Source organism: Equus asinus, chromosome 10 (assembly GCF_041296235.1).
Source record: "Equus asinus isolate D_3611 breed Donkey chromosome 10, EquAss-T2T_v2, whole genome shotgun sequence".
Taxonomy (NCBI): domain Eukaryota; kingdom Metazoa; phylum Chordata; class Mammalia; order Perissodactyla; family Equidae; genus Equus; species Equus asinus.
In genome coordinates, this window is record NC_091799.1 from 47,226,820 (window position 1) to 47,248,435 (window position 21,616).

General features: G+C 55.9%; 1 protein-coding gene across 4 annotated transcripts in view; it reads left to right on the top strand.

Moving 5' to 3' along the window:
* The window catches only part of PAX5 (paired box 5), a 185,400-nt gene that overhangs the window by 134,496 nt on the left and 29,288 nt on the right, over nt 1–21,616 (top strand). For all 4 annotated transcript variants that reach the window (XM_070519173.1, XM_014861144.3, XM_070519174.1 and 1 more), the window contains one exon: nt 5,338–5,439. In XM_070519173.1, the coding sequence (XP_070375274.1) occupies nt 5,338–5,439 (102 nt within the window). The remainder of the gene's footprint in view (nt 1–5,337; nt 5,440–21,616) is intronic.

Genomic DNA, 21,616 nt, shown 5'->3' on the forward strand with positions numbered 1-21,616 from the left:
AGTATGACCTTCAGGGGCTCTTGGAGATCAATGAGCTAAGAACTCTTTTTTAAATTTGGGAAAGACCGAGGCTCAGAGTAGGGTGGCTTGCCCAGAGTCCCACAGCAGTTCAGTAGCAAAACTGGGGCTCAACTCAGTAAAAGGGCTGCATGGCCTTCTGGTCCTGGCTCTCCCACAAATAGTTACTGAGCACCAGCTCCATGTCAGGCGCCGTGCAGCCCGCCCCGGGAGCTCGTAGGCTGGCAGACGAAAATTGGTGAATTCTCTCTCTTTTTTGCTTGAATCTCTTAACCCCTTCCAGTCACTGACCTGAATAATGGAACCTCCTGGTTCTCAACCCTCCTTTTTTTTTCTCCCACCCACATGCCCAGCCCCTACCCCCATCAAGGAAGCCCGGCTGGAGCCCAGCACCAGGTTTCAAATCTCAGCTCCATTTCCTACTAGGCGTGTGACCTTAACCTCTTCATTGCTCAGTTCCCTCTAGTATAAAGTGGGCATGATCATTGTTGGTACCTCATGGAGTTGTTAGGATGATAAATGAGTTAACGATGTAAAAGGCTGTCTTATCATTACTAACAACATCACCTCCAGCTCATCTGCTCCGCTGGCACGATGCACTCTTTGCCCTGGGATGGGGTGGGGAGCAGGGACATCTTCAGAAGAGGGGACCCACAGGGACTTGAAGGCCTAGGAAAGGCTTTCCAGAGAAGTGGCTCTGGAGGGTGGCATTTGGAGATTGGGGGGAATTTTTAATTGATAGGAATGGGAGAAGGGCAGCTAGAAGGGGACAGCGTGGGCCAAGGCATGGGGTTGGGAAGGTTCTGGGAGGATTGGGGAATGGCCTTGGAAGCCAGAGTTGATGAGGCTGGAAGGTGGCAGCTGGGGGCGCAGGTTGAGGAGGGCTTTGGAGGCCAAAGCGAAAGCTCTGAACTTAACTGGATAGGCAGCGGGGAGCTCCTGAATCTAGAAAGGTATTCATTCTAGACGTCCCTTACCTGGCTGTCTCACCAAACTTTTCCATTGGTTCTAGTAGACGAGCTGATTTTCTTGTGATTTTCTGGGCTCAAGACAACCCAGCTAATGATGATTTTGGTGTTTCCCCCAATGTTTATCCCTCTTATGTCTCTTTGTTGGACTGGGTAAAACTTTCAGAACAATTTCCAGTGATAATAGGGTTCCTTCACATGTTCCTGACTTTAATAAGAATGCTCCAAGTATTTCCCCAATTAGGAGTGATGTTGACTACATTTAAGATCAATGTCAGATCAAAGAAGTATGCTTCAGTTCTTATTTACTAAGAGGTATTGTAAGGAATTGGTATTGAATTTTAGCCGATACCTTTTCCACAGCTTTGATAAAATCACGTGGTTTTCGTCCTTGTTGCGTTAATATGATCTCCTAGCCAGTGCTTTACAGTGAGTTGTCTTCGCGGGCCTGGGATTAACCTTGTTTGGTCACAGCGTGCCATTCTTTCTAATATTGCTTGATCAGTCAGACAGTAGATTTTTTGTGCATATATTAATAAGTTGTGAGACTAGCCTTTAATTTTCATTTTTGTGTACCTTTGTTTTTATATCAGTGTCATGCTAGCTTGGCAAAATGAATTGGGAAGATTTTCTTAGTTTTGTATATCGTAGGAAAGCTTAATAAGGTGTCTTTGAAGGTTTGAAAGAACTTGCCAAAAACCAAAACAAGCAAAGAACTTGCCCAAGGAGCTCAATGGGCAAAACACCTTATTTTAAAAAACAACTTTTTCTGTTTCCTCTAAAGTGCTTGGGCCATTCATATTTTCTGCCTCTTCTTGAGTTAATTTTGGTAATTCGTATTTTCTTAGAAAATTGTGCCTTTTGTTGGGATTTCCACATTTATTAGAGTGTCCGTGCATTTTCTTATGTTTTCTATTCTCACCGCTCCCCTATCTCTGGTTGTGTCTTCTCATTCCTCATCTTGAGATTTGTGGCTCCTTTTTCGGTCTTGCTCTGGCTCTGTCTACCTTATTGGTCTTTTCAAATAATTCTTGGTTGTGTTTATTGTCGCATCTGCTTTTCTGTTTCCTAATTCCTTACTCTCTGCTGCTGCTTTATCGATCCCTTCCTCTCCCTTTCCCTAGGCTGACTTTATTGCTTTTTTATCTGGCGTCTTGAGTTGAGTGCCTCGGTGAGGCACTGCGTTTCTGCCTTAGGAATCAAGGTTTCACAGCATGTGGAACAGTGGCGGAAACCGTTGGGGTTCAGACGTGACCAACAGAGCAGCCCCCGTGGAAGAAAGAACCCAATTCCGGGAGCTGGGAGAGCCGGATGCCCGTCACAGCCTTGCCTCAGATCAGCCGAGTGTCCTTGGGCACGTCCCTTCCCTTCTCAGGGCCTTCTTATCCGTCTCAGGCACCCACGGGGAATGTGGACCTCCTGAGGCTTGCCCCATGCGCTCCCCTGCACTGGGCAGCCTCTTATCAGGATAACACCTTTGTCTTTCGGGAGGCCAATTTGGCTTTCCCGATGTGGTCCTGGCTCCCCCACAACACGTATATCCACAAAACTGTGTAGTTGAGTTTCCTTCTCCATGATGGAGCCAATAAGCAGTGGTGATACTGTGGCCAGAAGGCAAGGCTCAGTCTGGGTGTCCCAGCTGAGGCACGTGGAGCCTCTGGACTCGTGGTCAGAAGCACAGCCAGGCAGATGCTCAAGGCAGTGGAGTGGAGTGGCTAAACACGTGGATTTTGACATCGGATTGCTTGGGTTCGAATTCCGGCCCTTACTCTGCAACTATGGATAAATTATTTGACCTTTCTGTGTCTCATTATCCTGTAAAATGGGAATCGTGTCAGTACCTTACCTCATAGGATTGTTGAGGGTTAAAGAAGTTAATAATTTAAAATACTGAGAACAGAGCCTGGTATTTTGTAATTTCTGTGTCAGCGTTTGTGGTTTGTTGTGGTCATCATCGTCTGGGGCTGAGCCTGGGGCCAGGGCCCAGGTAGGAGCTGCTCCACTGGTTGATGGGGGAGCCAGCCCATCAGCACAGCCTTGCCGTGCTCTTTCTGTGCATGCCTCACAGGCTGACCTCTGGCTCTGTGACCTAGTACCCACCAGGCTGACACTTACGCCCACTCTGCTTCCTCAGATGAGGGTCCAGCAACCCTCAGGTCACCAGATCTCTGTCACAAGTGTGGAGGAGACTGCTCCCCCACCCCCACCATGATGTGTTTAAGGTAGAGGAGGGGCCTGGGCTGATGGTAGGAAGTGTGGGCTGAGGTCCCTGCTCTGCCATCTGCTCCCTGTGGGACCTGAGCCAGTTGCTCCCCACTCACCATGAGTCTCAGTTTTTCCATCTACAAAATGGCTACAAGGATCTTTCCAGAAAAGCTCCAGGAGCCCTTCCTGCACCGATCCTTGACCGCAGACGGAGAGAGCTCTTACGGATGCCAGGGAGCTCCTGCTTCTCCGGCAGGGCCACTTCTTTCACTGATAAATATTGGTAGGCCTATGCCATTCCAACCTTAGGGTACAAAGACTTGATCCTGAAGCCTGTACTTCGTGGAGACAGGAGCTGCTGTAGAGGGGTGTGGGTGCTGGGTTGGAAGAGGGTGAGAGTGGAGGCATGAGAGGGTGGGGGTGGGGGTAAACCTCCTTAAATCACCTTGTAAGTGTGGTCAGTTCTGCCAACTCCAGTTTTCTATTTAATCTCAGTGCTCATGGGGAGTCATGTGCAGGTCACATGGGGGATCAGGGACTCCCAGAGGCAACTCCTGGGGCATTTGCTGCCCTGGAGCAATGCCTCATGTGAAGAGACCCGAGCCTTGCTTGTCATAGCCAGGATGCCCTGTCCAAAGCCAGGGGGATAGTGAGTGGAGGGAGGGAGGGAGCCTCCTGTCCGGCAGCTGCCTGGTCTTCTGTAAGGTTCTGGAAAGTAAGCAGGACCTTGTGAAATGAAGCAGCCTCTGGGCGCTGGCTGGACAGTCTTTGATGACTGGTACTAGGAGGGCTGTCCATTCATCCGGGAACATTCATGGGCTCACACTGTGGCTGGCTTGGATTCTTTGGGGGGTGTTGGTCAGAGGGGTCCATCTCCCTGGGCTGGTGGAGCTGGAGCTCAGAGTCGTCTCCCTGTGTGCCACCTGCACCCCCCTGCTGGGCCCTGGGGGAGGCTCCGGGGGCTGGGCCTGGTGCCATGCGGTCAGAAATGGCTCCCCCTTGCCCCTGGACCTCTTCTGGCCTCCCCAGTCCTCAGTGTCCCCATCCAGAAGACGTCGAGGTTCTTCTCTCCATCCCTCATCCCAAAGCCACCTCACTTCCCACCTACGTCCCGGATGGCTGACAGCAGGTACGTTCCTGTCCTTCAGGAACAACTGCCAGTTCCACCCACAGAGGTGGGGCCTTGTCCTCAGGGCACAACAGATAATCCTGGAACAGTCTGATCCCCCACGGTCTGGGTTATCGGTCTTGTCCATGAGCACCTTGGTACACACATATGACTGGCGGTGTTCGAGGGGCCTGTAGCCCCGCTCCTTCCCTAAGAGGAGGACAGATCTCAGGGGCATCTCCCTTACAGAGTTCTGCCACCTTGGGGTTTTCTTCCACGTGGTCTGGACCCCAGCACATGGGATGCGCCATTCGTCTGCACCTTTATTCGCGATGAGCCTACTAGGTGCCAAGCCATGTGTCAGAGGCAGGGGCTTTGGGGTAATGAATGAGGTGTCACCCCTGCCCTCCAGGAGCTGGGAGCCTGCACAGAGGTGGACGTGCACCCACCAGAGCGTCTGCCCCTGAGGGCCGAGGCCTTGCCCTCCATGTCCCAGTGCCCAGAACAGTATCTCGTGTCAGGAGGCACCTCCTGCGCCTCCACTGAGTGGATGACTAGCTCTAGCCAAAGGAGGAAGGATTCAGAAGGACCAGACCCGGCGCGCAGGGCTCGGAGGCGGGCATAGCCCTGCCTACTGCAGTGGGCTGTCAAGAAGAGGAAGATGGAGGCATCTGAGCTGGCTTTTGAAGGCACATGGGGCAGGGCCCTGTGCTGCTGCAGAGGGTGCTTCATGCAGAGGGTGCAGCGGAAGCAAAGGTGTGGAGGGGAGGAGAGAGCCAGGCAAGCTGGCCGGAGCTCCAGTTTCCTAGGGACACGGCTGAGCTATCCTTGGTCCCTGCTGAGTGGAGCCAGGGTGGCTGGAGGGGTGTGTGTGTGTGTGTGTGTGTGTGTGTGTCTGGGTGAGCAAAGGCGGGAGCTGGGAGCACGCTGGCGTTCAGCGTCCAGGCGTGACAAATGTGCAGGTGTCCGGGGAGCTGTGGACGCGAGCGGTTGGCCGCGGAGATGCTCACCCCGTGATCTGTTGCTTTGATTCCTCAGGCCGCGACTTGGCGAGCACGACTCTCCCCGGGTACCCTCCGCACGTCCCCCCGGCCGGACAGGGCAGCTACTCAGCGCCGACGCTGACAGGGATGGTGCCTGGTGAGTTTGCACTGTCAGCGTCTCCTCAGCAGGCGGCGGACGGGGGTCCAGCGGGCACCCCCCAAACAGCCCGGGTGACCCCTGTGCTTCTGAGAAGTGGACTGGATAAATCAGGCAGAGGCCTGCAGTCACTCAGACAGCCCCTCGCTGGTCTCAAGGGGACTCTGAACAGAGTGGGGCAGGACCTGGCCGAAGGTCACCCAGCTAGTAGGGCGTGGGGTGCCCTCCCCCGTCCTCTCTCTCCCATCCTCCCTCCTTCCCCCAGTCTGTGTGACGTGCACACAAGGAAGCCCCCTCCCCACCGCGCCTGCCCAAGCTGCTCTCCGTGGCCTTACTCCCTGGGGTTGAGGACACTGTGCTCGGGACCCACAGGATGTTAGCTTGTGGGTTTGTCACTAGATTCCAAACTGAACACCCTGAGGCCATTGAAACCTCATCTCCCCGGCTGGCTGTGTCAGTTTCCTTTAAAATATTTGGAAAGGAGGCCACCACGTCTCCTTCCATTGCAGGGTGGTGTGGGGACAAGACCACACGTCATCGTGGTGCTGGCTGTCCCTGGACTCAGGGCATGAGCAGAGCCGGGATACCCAAAGCATCAATTTTGGAAAGAAGCCAAAAAAAAAATCGAGGGAAATCAGGACTTGGTTGGATGCTGTTAAGTGGGTCAAGTGGATGCTGTTACACTGCTTTTGTGGGTTCGTGTTGTCTCTTGTTTCAGGTCACTTACAGGGGCAACGCCATTCATTCAGTGCTGGGGCCTCTGTGGGCCCGCTCCCCCCAACACATGCTGTTGACTCTCTGGGGTGTTTGAAAAAGCCAGGTTGGTTATTTCACCCCCTCCCCACCTGGCCGGCTTTCTCTTTGGAGCCTCACAGCAGCTCTGAGAAGTAGGCGGGTGGATCATGCACCCACTTTCTTGGTAAAGAAATTGAGCCCAGAGAGGGGCTGGCATGTGCCTAAGTCACCCAGCAAGTAGGAGGCAGAGCTACGACTAGAGCCATGGCCCAGTGTGGCCCTCCCTTAGGCCCAGGCAAAAGGGCCCTGCTCCGCAGCCACTCCATAGTGGTCCTGCTCTGGCCCTGCAAGGGCCGTGTCCCTCGTCCCCCGCTCCCCCCATGGACTAGAGTCTACAGGGCCAAGGGGATGTGCCCACCTGGTGCCCACACCCCACTTCTGGCCCACCCTGGGGTCCTGCGTAAACGGCCCCAAGCCTCTTCCCCAGCCCACGTCACAGGCTTGTGCACCCTGGGGCCCGAGGTCTGGCCCTTTGTGGGGGGTGGACAGGGCTTGGACAGGAGGCCCTGCAGGATGAGGAGTGGAGCTGGGGTGGAAGGGGCGTGGGGCAGATCAGAGCTCAGCTGGGCTTTTCCCACGCACCCAGGTCCTGGCACAGACGCCAAGGAGTCCCAAATTCTAGCTTTGCTCCTGGCCTCCCAGGTGATTAGGAAGATGTATTTAACGAGGTAGGAAGACAGAGCATATTTCATTTAATGGTTTGTTAGCTTGATTTATGACTTTTAAATATGAGACACACAGGACACTGCCTCCGTGTGTGCTCTTGGCCTGGGCAGTGCCAATGCGGGGAGGCCTGCCAGGTCCACACCTGCAAAGCCGTTGCCTTTTCTGCTGCAGGGATGGCCCAGGGCAGAGCATGGGGAAGTAGTGTGCTCAAGGCAAACAGAGGTCGGGGGACGCGTGCCCTCCTCCCCAGCCCCACTCCTCTCCCAGCTGTCACACTTAGGGTGGCTTCAGGAGACGGATCTCAGGAGATACATGAATGGCCCCTGAGTGTCATGTAGCACTTCATAGAATGCAGAGCGCGTCCCAGGAGCCCTTGGATGTTACAGCCCTGGGAGTGGGGCAGGGTCCCAAGTGTAAGGAATGTGTCCCCATTTTCCCAAAGGGGAAGCTGAGACTCAGAGCAGCTAGGGCATTGCCCAAGGCTGCGCAGCCTGCAGCTGGGAGGACTCGAACCTGGGCCTCTGTGCTCCCATCCAGGGCTCCTTCCTCTGTACTGTGTAGAGTGGGAGGCGGCAGCCCATGTCCTCAGAGCATGTCGGCAGGGGAAGCTGAGGCCTCCCAGCTGGCCCCGCTGGCTACCCGCTGCAAAACCCAAAGAGGCCAACTTCAGAGAAGCAGCTGAACTTTCCTAAGTTTATCCAAACAGCACCTGCTCTCCGGCGCTGTGATTCCCCCAGCCCTAATTACCAGGCTCAAGATACAAATGGCCGTGGGCCTGGCAGAGCCCCCAGTGGGAACCAATGGTGGCTCCTTGCCTATTAACGGTGGCAGCAGGAATCATAGGCCTGATCAAGGGCACACCCTAACCAAACCTGCTGGCAGCAGCTGGAGGGGCGACCGCTGGGTGGGCCTGGGGCACAGTCCCCTGAGACTCTCCACTGGCACAGAGGGAGGGTGCGCAGCATGGAGGGAGGGACACAAGCATTTTGTCAGGGAGCCCCGTGTCCTCCTCATCTCTCTTTCCCTCCACTCCTGCTGTGCATCTCTCTCCCCGCTACCTTCTTTCTTCTTTTCTTGCTTTCTCTTCTCATGCATCCAGCACTCACTCAGTGCCAAACCCAGTGTTAGGTCTGGGACTCTGCGTTCGGCAGGCATGGCCCTTAGTCACTGTCCCTTGACCAGTGTCATGCCTTTGGGACCCTGTTTCCAGCATGCTTTCCAAATCTGTTTCCTGTACGGCTTCACGGGGCAGTGCTGGCGTGCGTGCAACATCTTTGCTGGAACTGCCCCCAGGGTTGGCCCACAGTGAAGATGGCTCTCCTTTCAACAGAGCAGGTCCTAGGCCTACCATTCAGGTGTCAGCACAGTCTGGCCTCCTCTCCTAGCCTCCCAACCGTGACTTCTCACTGGTTCCCAGCACGCCTCCCACTCTCACCAGTGTCGCTCCTTATCCTGTGCCCTTGGCTGAGACTGCTTCCTGGTTCCGCCTCAGATTGGCTTCACCCTTCAGGGCTGAGTGCCAGCATCAGCTGCCCCATGAAGCCTTCTGGGGCACCCTCCTTGGGGCACAGGGCTTTCGGTGGCCTTGTTACGCCACATGGCCCAGTGTGTCTGTGGCCCACTTAGCGATGCCACTGGGAGGGGAGCTCGTTGAGGGCCAGGCCCTCCGTTTTCCTTGTCTTCCGCACCCCACACAGTCCCCAGCACATAGTAGGTCCTTTTGTGCATGTGTTGGCTAAGGGAGGGAGGCAGGGAAAATTAATATTGACCCTTCTATGAGTTTCCTGTGGCTGTGATAACAAATTAGCACAAACTTGATGTTTTAAAACAAGAGAAATTTCATCTCTCACAGTCCTGGAGCTCAGAAGGCTGAAATCAGTGTCACTGGGCCCAGCATCAAGGTGTCGGCTGGGCCGTGCTCCCCCAGAGGCCCTGGGCCAGAGCCCCTCCTTTCCTGTCTACCTTCTGTGGCTCCTGCATCTTTGGGTTGTGGCTGCGTCACTACACCTGCATGTCTTGTGTCGCCATCTTCTCATCACTCTGCGTGTGTGAAGGTCCCTCTGCCTCTCCCTTATAAGGCTACGTGTGACCACATTTAGGGCCCCCCGGATAACATAGGATAGTCTTCCTATTTCAAGACCCTTAACGTAATTACATCTACAGAGACCACTCCGCCCTTTCTTTGGCCGCATAAGGAACAGTCACGGGTTCCGGGCATTAGGACATGGACATGCCACACCTGTTGGAGGATTTGAACTGCGTATTTGTCCAGATTTCGCATTCATAACCTCTTGGGCTTCTGAATCTGGGAGCATCCATTCCACCGTGGGGGCGCAGAGGCCAGAGCGTTTTATCGCCTGGAGGGCACGTGGGCAGGTTTGGAGAAACCAGCCTGGCGCGGCTCTAAGGAGCCGTCTGTCCTGGTTTGTCTCTGAGGCTGGGACGATGGCTGCTCCACCGTAGGGAACAGCCCCTCCTGCCCGGCAGGGAGCCCGGACGCAGAGGGAATCTTCTGACTCCTTTCTGCTCCAGGTTTCGGGAAAGTGTGGCTGCCGCCTCTTCCCCGTGTGAGGGCGGGCTTCCGAGCACTGGGTTTGCGTTTGGCATGTGTGGAGGAGGGGTTACCTCCAGGGTCCACTCGGGCAGTTGAGCTTTTGGGTCTGGAAAAATAGACATTATATTTTTCCGTATTAAATGCCAGCTTGGACTCTTGTTTATTTTGAATTCTGATTCTGCCTAAGGGTGTCATCTGTCCTTTCTGGCTCCACGGTATCCCCATGTCTACCAAACGGGCCTTTTTGGTCTTCTGTGGTGTGTAGACTCTGTTTCCGCAGCCCCGTAAATCCTGCGAGCCCTTAGCCGTGATTACTGTGAGTAACGCCGATGCGGTACATCATCGCAACGGAGAATGGAGACCGTTTGCAGATCTTATTTTCATCCAGTCCCAGCAAATGCCAAAAGTTTTGCACCAGAGATTCCATAGTGTCTTGATCGGTGTAACTAGTTGATTCCTGCCTGGGGATATTTGCACAACCTAACAGATATCGACATGGCATTTGAAACGCTTAAAAATTCTCGGCTGGGGAAGAGGAAGGGGCGTTCACTGCCCTTTGGCTTCAGTGAATGTGAGTCGAAGCGAAGGAGCCGTCTTTGAGATGAACCAGTCAAGGGATGCCCGCCCCTCGTTGCTGCTGCCCCAGGCGCCCGGTCCCCATGCGGCCCCAGCCCCCACACGACCCTTACTTGACTCCTCTTTGGGGCTTTAGCCAGAGTGCCAGGAAATCCCGACTGCATGGAGTTTGCCTCCCTGGGCTGCAGCAGAGAGGAAAGTGTTTGAAAGGAGGCCCATCGTCGGAGCGAAGTGCGTGGAGAGTGGCGGGTTCCTCCCGTCCAGCGCGCTGTGTTTGCCGTGGATTGGACTACATCGTTTCCAGATGCCTTTCAGTTAAGTTGCTCGATTAGCTGATGGCTTTTATTCTCTTGAAGAAGTAGGGGTGAGGCGCAGGGGCAGCGGGAGCCTCGGGCCAGTGAGAGGTCTGGAGCGGCAGCAGACGGCCGACCCAGGGCCCGCTGGACTCTGCGGGAAGAACGAGAGGCACGTGCGGTTTCCTCTGCTTAAAGGGCTCAGCTCTCTCTGCTGCCCTCACTGCTGCCTGGCCCAGCCTGCTCTGCCCTCGCCCGCGGGCTCCCCGCTCAGAGGGCCTTCCCCGTGACCACGTGTGTGTTAGTGCCCTGCTGCTGCGACGAGTTACCGCAGACGCGTGACTCAGAACAACAGGAAAGTCTTAGCATACAGTCCTGGAGGCCGGGGGTCCAGGTGTTGGCAGGGCTGTTTCTTCCGGAGGCTCAAGGGGAGAGTCACTTCTTGCCTGTTCCAGCTTCTGGATACTGCCCACATTCCCTGCTTCATGGCCCGTTCCTTGATCTTCAAAGCTGGCAACGTTGGGCTGAGTCTTTGTCATGCGCCATCTTTCAGGTTCTCTCTCTCTTGCCTCCTTCTTCCACTTAGAAAGATCCTTCCGACTTTACTGGACTTGCCCGGATACTCCAGGATGAGCTCCTCCTCTTCCGCTCAGCCAATGAGCAGCCTTAACTCCCCTCTGCCTTATAGCCGACCGTGCTCACGGCTTCCAGGGATCAGGATGTGGGCATCTTTGGTGTGGGTGTTATTCTGCCTGCCACACCATCTGAACCAGGACCACCATCCCTTCTCTCTCAGAGCATCGTGTTCTTCTCATTTGTGATGCTAAGGACCATGGAAGGAACTGACTCAGTGATTTATTCCTTCCTCATCTGCCTTCCTCCCAGGTCTGTGTGGTACACAGGGTTGTACAGTGCACAAGGCTACGTCCATTCTGTCACTGCTGTGTCCCAGTGCCTGGCAGAGTGCCTGGCCTGTAGTAGCACTCAGGAAATAGTTGAGATAAAAAGAGAGGCTTTGGGCTCAGCTGCCAGTGAGAGCCAGGTCGAGCGCTGGAGCAGTGCAGCCCAGGATGCTAGGGCAGCCGTGTGGTGACGCAGGAGGCCGGGTGGTCTAGAGCATGGCCTCTGGAGCTGGACTGCCTGGCATTGAATCCTGCTTCTCACTAGCTGTGTGACTTGGGGCAAATTATATAACTTCTCTGGGCCCTAGTTTCCTCCTCATCTATAAAATGGGGATGATGGTGATAGTAAGAGTGAGCATTAAATGATGTAATATATGTAAAAGCTCCTAGAACTTTGCCTGGCAATATTAAGTGCCATATAGGTGTTAATGATGGTGGCGATTGTCGTTTGTACAGGTGTCTGAGCTGGGCGTGGTGGGGAGGAGAGGAGCCTGGCGGGCATGCCTAATGCCGGCCCGGCCCAGCTGGCCTCAGAGCAGGAGCTCCCTAGCGGAACCCAGGCCCCATGGAGCCCATGGGTCAATGGGAGAACTGATCAGAGAAGAACCCAGTCACAAACAAGAGCGTTGCCAGGCAGGAGTGGGGGCAGGCTCCGGTTGCTGCAGCCTGGAGGAAGCGGAGAGGTGCCTGGGGTCAGTCCTCTGAGAGGGGGCCTTACGCTGGGCTGACACGAGTGTATCCTTGGGCATTTGAAGAGGAGGTGGCAGGAGCTGAGCCTAGTGGCTGGAGTGGGTTCACGTGGTGGGAGCATGGCCTGCCTGCCCAGTTGGGCAAGGGGGGTTGGCAGGACGGGGAGCTGGTGGAGGAGGAGGCTGGTGGCCAGCAAGGTTAGGATCGGGACTCGTCAACTTTTGGAGGCCATGCAGACATCCCGTGAAGCCTCTGCAGACAGATGGTGAAGCAGGTCAGGAGCACAGGGGCAAAGTCTGGCCTAGAGACAGAGGTGTGGAGCTTCTCCAAGAGAAGTGAGGAGTACCATGGAAGGAGTGTGGCTTCCCGACTGATTGGCTGTGTGGCTATGCTCGGGCTTCGTGACCTCTCTGAGCCTGCTGTGCCTGCTGATTTTGAGGATCATTTGGAAGGATGGGTGTACAGTTACTGAGGCACCAGTCGTGTGAGGTAGGAGGCTTCCTGAGGTCTGGGGGGAGGAGAGGAGGGATTCTTGGTCTGTCTGTGGCAAGCCTTTCCCTGACTCTGAGCCTCACTGCTCTGTGGAGGCCTGAGGCTTGAGGGTGGGGCCCAGCACGAGGCTGGGAGGCAGAACCTGGATTCTGGCCAAGTCTGACATGCCATTTCCACTCTCTGGGACCCCTTCAGTGTGTGGACTGGGGGTAAAACACGCTCCACACAGTTCCATAGCTGTGGCCGGGACCGGCGAATGGAGTCAGAGGGACAGCTCTTTCAGCCTTGTATAAAGGCCCTTCCCGGTAATTAGAACTGGAGACAGGGGGATGGGCAGCCTCGAGGGGCCAGCGAGAACCTGGTGGAGGGACTGGATCATCAGCTGGGAGATTGGACCAGTGCTCCCTGGCCCAAGCGTCAGGCTCAAGGAGCGTCTGCTCAGCGGATGAATGGCCTTTGTTCTTAGCTCTGACGCCTCCCTTGCCAGCCCTCCTGGGTGTCCTGTGGCCTGGGCACCTTCCAGGCTCCCTCCACACCATTCAGAGCTGCCCTTGGGGTGGGGGTTGGGGGGGGGGGGGGAAGTGGTCACACCTGTTGCTCGTTCCTGACTCTTTGCTGCCCTCTAGTGGCATCCAGTCGCTCTGCCACATCAGGGACAGAGACACCCAGGGGACTGCCAGACGCAGCCAGGATGAGATGGGAGGTGGTCATTCATTTATTCATTCATTCCTTCTTCAAACATTTCCTGGGAGACCCTGGGTGCCAGAGCTGGGCTAGGTGTGGTGTGCTGACAGGGCCCTGGCCCTCAGAGAGCTCACCGTCTAGTTGGAGAGACAGATAGAATAAGATATCCTCCCTGCGTGATATGTTAAGAGCTAAAATTAGGAAGGTACAAAGTGCTGAGGAAATGCAGAGGAGGGGGCTGCTGGGCTGCTGGGGCAACCGGGCAGGTGGAGGAAATCAGGGAAGGCTTCCCATAGGAGGTCATTTGCTCTGGACCTCGAAGGGTGCGTTTGCCAGTCTGGGAAGTTGAGCGGCACTGTTGGGTGAGGGACTAGTGTGTGAGAAGTCCCGGGGACCTGAGAGCATGGGTCTCAGGGAGGAGTGCATGTGACCGAAGCCTTGAGGGGCTGGCAGGGACGAGCGGGAAGGGCAGCCTGGGCTGAATGAAGAAGGGCCTCCCTAGCACCCAAGCCTTGAGCCCTGGACACCCCTGGGGCCTGAGGTGGTGACAGTAGCAGCCTTGACAAATGGCCCAGGCAGATCTGCATGTGAGTCTGGGCGCCCGCAGAATGGAGAACGAGGGGTCTGGAGTGGTCTGCTCTGGACAGTCTGTGTGATGAGCTCCTGGGAGCTCGCTGGGACTGGGGAGAACATGACACCCAGTGGGGCTGCACGGGGGAGGGGAAGAATCGCAAAAGCAAAGACTCAGTGGGAAGCACGCCGGAGGCATGAGGTCCTACTGGACTTGGGACACCTGGGCTCGTACTGTGACCTTGGGAATGCTGTGACCTTGGGACTTCCTGCTCACTCCTAAACCAGGAGGTGGGGTTGGGGAGATTGCATTAGATGCTCCCTGGGGGCTTTCTGGTCCTGTCATTCAAGGGCTTCTCCACTTGTGACGTCCCCGCCTGCTGGTGTCACCTTCCGGCTGGACTGGAGGGCTCCCAGAGCCCTGCCCGCTCTGTTCTAAGTGGGCAGGAAATGCTTCCGAGTTCCCTTCAGGTCTGGGGCTGTGATGTGATAAGGGAGTGGCCCTGGGCTGTCATGTGTCATCTGGTAATAACTTCCAAGAGGTGGGGCTGAAGGAGGGGTCCTCTGGGTGTGCTGATCCTGTACGCCCATCCCCATGTCTCCACATGGAGGCCCCTGAAACTGCTGTGGTGGTTCTTTATGCCTCCATACCTGGGACGGGTTCTTACAGACTTTGGACCTTAGGGCATGAGAGGCAGCAAAGATGACCGTGATTCGTTCCATCATCTGAGCAGAGGGTCCCCTTGGGGTGTGTGGAGATGGGAGGGAGCGTCACAGGCTTTTCTCGCACATATTAAGCCCCCAGCGCAAGGACAGGGGAGAAGCAGAGTAGCGCGAGTGAGTGAGCCGGCAAGCGGGGAAGAGTGCCCTGCCCGAAGCCAGGAGCTCTCTGGTGCCCAGGAAGGGGGAAGCGTCCAGCAGTGGGGGAGCTTGGAGTGGGAATGGAGGATGCCTTCTCCTCCCCCAGCCGATTAGTGTCCCGGGTCTGTGCTCCTGATGGCGGTTGGCGGACTCAGTCATGGGGACAGGAGACCATATGTCTGGGCTCCTGACTTCCTTTTCTTCCTGACGTGCCTCTAACAAGTGATGTTCCTTGAAACAAACAAGACTGGATTGTGATGCCTTTTTAGGAGACTGTGGGGAATGCAGTCAGGATTTTCTTTGGAAGAAATTGAAGTATTTGGAGGGCATCTGAGCACTGGATAGAGTGACCTGGGGCAGGTTGGCCAGGTGGTCTTTCAGGCCCTCCCAGCCCTAAGAGGTTGGGCTCCCGGGTTGGTGCAGAGCAGAGTGTGCAGATGCGTAGCCCAGGGTGTGGGTGTCCCGAGGTGAATGGGTGGCCTCCTGAGCCTTGGGCCTTCATCCTCCTAAATCCCAATAGTGAGTCAGGCTCCAGGGGAGGAGCCCGCAGGATAGGACAAGGGCTGCAGCCCAGCTGTGCACAGGCCGAGCAGAGTGGCAACAGGGGAGCTGTCCTTAGCACCTGGCCACACAGGAGGTGGCAGAGCAACCTGACTCTGAGCCCCCGGGGTTTAAGCCACTCTACCTCATTGCCTCCCAGGACCACTTCTCACCAGGGGGGCCAAGAGGGCTGGGTGGTAGTTCTCTCTGATGATGTGGTTGAATCCTGGTTAGGGGCAAGTGAGCAAAAGGTGCTTTGGGCCTGGCTTACCTGGGTGGATGGGAGGGAGGGGCTGAAGCCTTGCGAGGAGCGAAGGCCAGGTAGCCCCTCCAGGAAGGGCTCCCCACCCAGGAGCCAGCACCCCGCAGTGTCCAGGGCTCAGACCAGCCCCTTAGCCCCTGGAGAGCAGCCGTCTGCCCATTTGAGGCTCAGGGCCCAGCTCACTGCTTCCGGCCAACTTTCCTTTTCCTTTTCTTGACATTATCTGTGAGCGTGTTTTGGCCCCTACCAGATTTGAGCTCCTGAGGAAGGAGGCAGATGTCCTAGCCAGGACTTCCCACTGGATGATGCAGGGGGTGCAGGGTCCCAGAGGGGTCCTGGGCTGAGGGCCTGCGAGTTTCTCAGGAATCGACAGCAGTTTGAGGCCTGACCAAAACTCCTCGTGCCTCTAAAATTCGAAAAGGAAGCTGGAAAACTGGCATTAATAAATGTTAAGTTAAATGTCTACAAATTGTAACATTATGTTAAGTTCATTAACTGTTAAATTTAGTGCTCATAAAAATGTCATTATATTTGAAAACAGTTTTTAGATTAGATTTTCTCACTTTTCAAGAATTCCCTAGTCTGTGTCTTGATTGCTGAGAAATCATAGCCAATCATACATTAAATAAATTGCTTGTGGTAAATAATCTCAAAAGCAAAATTATAGAAATAAGCCTTTCATGTTTTTAGAGCAAATGTATCATTATCATGGTGCATTGAATGCGTGATATGCAGTAGGGTGGGGCTGAGCGGGGTCTCCCAAGGAAGGCGCCCAGGGGCCTGGGAAGGAGGGGCTCGAGACAGACTGGTTTCCTGTTGAACTGAAGTGAACATAAAAATAATGGTAGGGCCTTGAGCTGATCGGGTTGCAGTAGCCATCCATCCATGCATCTGTCCATCTATTCATCCCTCCATCCCTCCATCCCTCCATCCATCCATTCATTCCTCCATGCATCCATCCATCATTTCTTCTCACCTTTCTTCCTCCCTCCCTGCCCGTGTTCACTGACCATCTTCATGTCACAGGCATAAGCCTAGGGATGTAAGGGTGAAAGCCATGGTCCTTGTCCGTGGAAAGCTCTCAGTCTGTCGTGCAGATGTGCAGGTCAGTAAGGACCTGGGGGACAGATGAGCTAACAGGTAAGCTCAGGGACTCTGGGAGCACACAGAAGGGGGGTCCAGCCTAGACTTGGGTTGTAGGCACAGAGGACTCCAGAATTTCTCTGTAGGAGGGTTGGGGTGGGGGCATGTCTGAAGTGGCTTTTGCAGAGAGTTTTGCTAAAATTGAGAGGCGGTGTCCATGTCAAAGGTTGAGGAGGTCCCAAGTTCCCTATGGTGCTGCCCCTGGGTCGAGGGGAATCTAGGGAGAGGTGAGTTCCCACTTATGTTAACAGGGGGAGGGTGTGGAGTGAGGAGAGGGGACTGGATGGGGGCAGGGGTGGAGGCGACAAAGATTCTGAGAGGTGCTTTGCTTCTGTCCATGCTGGAGTCCTTCCAAAAACCAGACCAAATCTACTGGGGTCGCCTGTTTCCTCCCTTTGACTTGCTGGACTCTGCAGCCCCGTCCCCAGGACCTCACTGGCTGTCACCCCAGTCGGCCACCTCTCTGCCTGTGTCACTGTGTCTGGGACACCTCTCTCCAGAGCTCTTCTGGCCATGCCCAGAGCCTTCCGGGGGCAGGAAGGGCCAGTGGGGCTTGGCTCCTGCCCTCCCAAAGGAGAACGCTTTCTACTGAAGCCAAATTGCCTGTGCCCATAAGCTGATTCCGCCAACAAGCCTCCCCCCACCTGCTCTACAGTCTATAAAGGGAGCCGCACCTGTTATCCCAGTTGGAGTCCGAAAGCCCCTTATGAGGTTAGAGTGTTCACCCCCATTTCAGAGGCTTGTGAGCTGAGCTCAGAGGGGTGTCACGCCTTGTCGGGGGTACACAGCCAGGCTGGGGCAGCCGGCCTGGCACCTGGAACTCATGTCTCCAGTTCACCCAGCCCCAGGGTACAGGGAGAGTGGGAGGGAGTGGGCTCTGGGCCCAGGGCAGGTCTTGGTTTCCTTGGGCTCCCTCAGGGCTGTGGATGGACTTCCTGACCCGGGATCTCTTGTGGCCCAGGAGAAGCCCTTGCCGGCTGGGACACCAGGGAGCCACACTTCAGATTCCAGGGTATTCCCTTCTACCTGCCATCTTCACCTGTCCGTTTGGCCATCCTCCTCGGCCCAAATCAAATGCTCTCTCTTACAGGAAGCTATCCCCCCTCCCAGGGGCCTCATCTGTCCCTTGAGTGCCGCCCAAGCTCTGCGTCAGTCAGGGCTGTAGTGACCACATGCTCCCATCTCCTGCTTCCTCCTCTCGGAATCCTCCCTGCGCCCCCAGCCCCTGCAGACATGAGGTTCTCCGTGGCTGTGCCTGAGGTCTTCTCGAATCTGCACATGCCCCTCCCTGTCTTGTCTGGTCCAGAGTCAGGGCTCAGGGGCCGAGTGTTAATTCAGCAGGGCTTGGCTCCGCTTACACGGCCGCTCGCTCTTCCCATGTCTCTCTGCTCCTGGCTGCCAGGGCCTAGACAATGGCCCTTGTTACCCTCTGGGTGAGTTATTTATTTTTTTCACTTTTCCCTCCTTCCCCTCTCGGGGGACTCGCCTCTCGCCCTCATCCCTCATGTTTTCCCTTTCACTTGACTGTCACTCTCATTGTCCTCCCGGGGCCAGGAACGCGGGGTGACAGGCAAGGGGAGCCCAACCGGGCCGAGGAGGCTGGAAATATAGTCATTAATGGGACCCGCGAAGCCCAGATGTCCTCCCCGAATGCGGGTAATTTGTTTTTAATGAAAAACCACGCGGTGACCCTGAACAAATGAATTTTCTTTATAAGGAGTCTATGTGCAACGACACAAATAAAGGGCCCGAATGAGGGAGACTCCGATCCAGGGTTGAAAGAAAGAGAGAAAGAAAGAGGGAAGGAGCAGAAAGGAGAGTGAGAGAGAAAAGAAGGGGAAGGAAATTTTACAACGACAACCGTGTTATCCTGTCCTTTGTCTAAAGAGCAGTCCCGGGACACACGTGCCCGGGGCATTGTCCTGCCAGAGCAGGATGCCTGACAGTTGTGGCCATTTTGAGGTCTTGGTCACAACAATGTGCAGAACACGAGCCACCATCTGGTCAGGTCCTTACAGCGTACGAGCCTCTTTTGTGCGCCCTCGGCGGTCCCACCGCAGAGCTAGGAGGGCACGGGCTCAGCCCCATTTCACAGAGATGAAGACTGAGGGGCAGGAAGACGGGTTTGCTGAAGGTCACACGGTAGGTGAGTCCAGGTGACAAGGGAAGCACGTGCCGATTTGGAGTGTGACTCTTAGATTCACTGTGCTAGAATCTAGAAATTGCTTTCTCTGTGCAACACAGGAGAAGGCGCAGCACGAGCAGATCTGAGGTGGGGAGGAGCGTGTCTGTGCCCAGGGGGCTTGGATTGAGGGCCCACAGCCCTGGGACTTTGCCTCTGGGCTCTGTGAATGTGCAGACTTTCTGAGAGCACTTTGGGTGGGGGATTCTGGGAAAGAGGACTCCCCAGGAAGGAGCCAGAAACACTTGGAAAAATGCCTGCAAGGGAATTGGAATCTGGAGACCAGCCGTGCACCACCCACCACCACCCGGGACCTTTTGGGCTGTGCGTAGAGCAGGTAGCTGGGGGCAGAAGCAAAGGCATGACTCAGGGGAGGCCCCCCTGCCCTTGGCTTTGGGGGATCTGCCCGTAGGAGAGGCCTTGTAGGTCTAGTTGGGGGTCTGTGTGGTGTGGGGAGGGGTCTGTTCACACCTACCTCACACAGGGCTGGAGACGCGCCTGGTGCATTCTGCAGTTACCTCTTCTGTGGCCATGGATGGACAGGGCCCGACTCCACCTTAGAAATCAGGCCCGGAGTGTGCAGATGAGTCAAGGAAGGGACTTGTTCAAGGTCACACGACTAGTCAGAGGAAGGCTGGCCCTCTTGTTACGGCAGCAGCCTGCCCTGGTGTCCCTACTGGGCTGGCAGGAAATACCAGCGTGCCCCCTCAATTCTGCACCAAAGCAATGAGAAGGAAGCATTTTGTCTCTGATGTCACGCAGGCCTGGTATTCCTGGGGAGGTCCCCAGGTGACCTGGCTTCTAGAACAGCTCAAAGCAGGACTCCCAGTCCACCCACCCCCACCTTGTCACGTCTTCCTAAGCCCGGATCCTTCCCCCGGGCCCTGGGACCTGGCCAGCTGCAGGGCGCCTCCTGGGATGCAGGCAGGGCCTGGCCCCAGGTGGCAGAGGGTCTGCTGGGACCTGCAGGCCATGCCAAGGCCACAGCTCCTCCCATTCTCTGCTTGTCCCCAGCATCAGGCAGCTAGACAGAAAGAAATGATTGTTTTCTTTTCCTGGGTTCGGTTTCCCTCTGGAAGTTGTGACCCAATTAGAAAATCAGGCAAATAGAAAAATCTGGCCACGACCCCGGCTGAGGTTATGAAGTCTTGGCTGCATTCGGGCCTTGCCTCCCATGCTCCTCCATGAGCAGGGCCAGCTCCGCTTCCTCACCACCTGGAGCAGACCTGCCTCAGGGCTGCACTCCTCTGTAATTGATGATTTATTCCCCACTGGCTTCCAAAATGGATTTGAGGCAGCTTCTTGACCTTTTGATAACATCAGCCCGAACCTGCAATCCCCGTCATAAAACAGGAGGACTGCCAGGGGGTCGCAGGCAGAAGCCAGGGTGAGCCCGCCAGCCCCCTCCCGCCAGAGGACTAGTGTTGACGGGCCCCACCAGCCAGCCTGTGCTCTGAGCCCTGCCACGCTTCGCTGCTGGGGGCACAGAGCTCACTTTCTTGGAAACAGTTTCTGACTGGATGTATTCCAGAGCTTGCTTCCAAAAACATACTTTTAATCAAAAAGAAGATCACCAGAAAAACTGCGACAAATTATGATTTTGACAGTGGACGATTTAAATGCCAGGAGGGGTTGCCACTTGGCAAATAAACTCCTCTGGTGAGGTCTTGGATTAAGCCCAGCCCAGTGAGCTAACCAGCTGGGATCTCCTTCCTTCCTTCGCTCCTTCCTTTCCTCTTTCCCTCCCCCGCCGCCCCCCGCCCCCCGCCCCCCCCCCCCCCCCCCCCCCGCCATTCCTCCTCTCTTTCCTTCCTCCCTACCTCCTTCCTTCACACTCTCCCTCACTCACTCTCTCATTCATTCATTCATTCATTCATCAGGCAATCCCTGAGTTCCTCCTGGGTGTTGAGCCCACTTCACAGAGTGGACACAGAAATCGTTGAATTTCTTAAGGTCCAGGAGCATCTCTGAGGAGAATCACCCATACTACCTGCTCAGAATGGAAAAAACTCAGCTTGATTGTGGTGGTTTTGTGGGATTGCTAGGCCCAGGGACTAAGCAGGGGCTCCTGGGGGACAAGAGGGTGAGGTCTGGAGGATGGATGCAGGAGCAGAGGGCCAGGCGGCTGACTGGAAGGGGTGCCCTGGCCCTGGGCTGGCTCCCCTGGGCCTCCCAGGAGGGCTCCCAGGGAAGCCTGGCACCTGGAAATCTCCATCTCTGAAGCAGGTGCCAGGCTCGTGTGTACAAACAGGGGGCTCAGTATTTAGGAGTGGGGAGGAGCAGGGAGCTGCCCTGAATGGCTGCCTGCTTTGGAAATTTCTATGCATTTGTAATAACAAAATTACCATAATTTGCTCGTTAACGCAGCTAGATCAGTCAAGCATTGTTCCGTCGCGGGCGGGGAGGCCGGGCTCCTCTCCCTGCACACTCTCCACACCCCAGCCAGCCTGCCAGCCCGTGAGAGCGCTGGAAATTAGCATGCAAATGGTCCTAATTCGGTGGGCGAGCTGTCAGGCAGCGCCTCTCCGGCCTTGTCTCTGTGAAGGCCCCTGACAGCCCAGCTCCAGCGCCGGCCCAGCCTCCTCGCTCCAGCCAGGAGGGGCTCCGAGGGGCACCTCCAGACTGACAGCTTGGCGGCCTCCCTCCCTCTGTCAGTGCCATCAGGCCTGGCGGCAGGCTCCCCGGGGAGCAGGCAGGGCCTGCCACCATGCTGGCCAGAGGAGGTGGGCAGGCAGGCGGGCTGGCGGGGGAGCTAGCCGGCACTCAGGCCCACCAGCCTTGGCAGGACTGGGACAATGGGGCAGAGTGAGGGTGGAGTGGTGGCTCCCTGACTCAGGGCTCCATTGGGGCACAGGGACCCAACCCTCACAGCTGGTGGGTTCTGAGAGTGGCCCTGGGGCCCCTGGGGCCTCTTCTCCCACCTGCACATCCCCAGGGAATGAGTGCCAGGCCTGCCTTGCTCTCCCT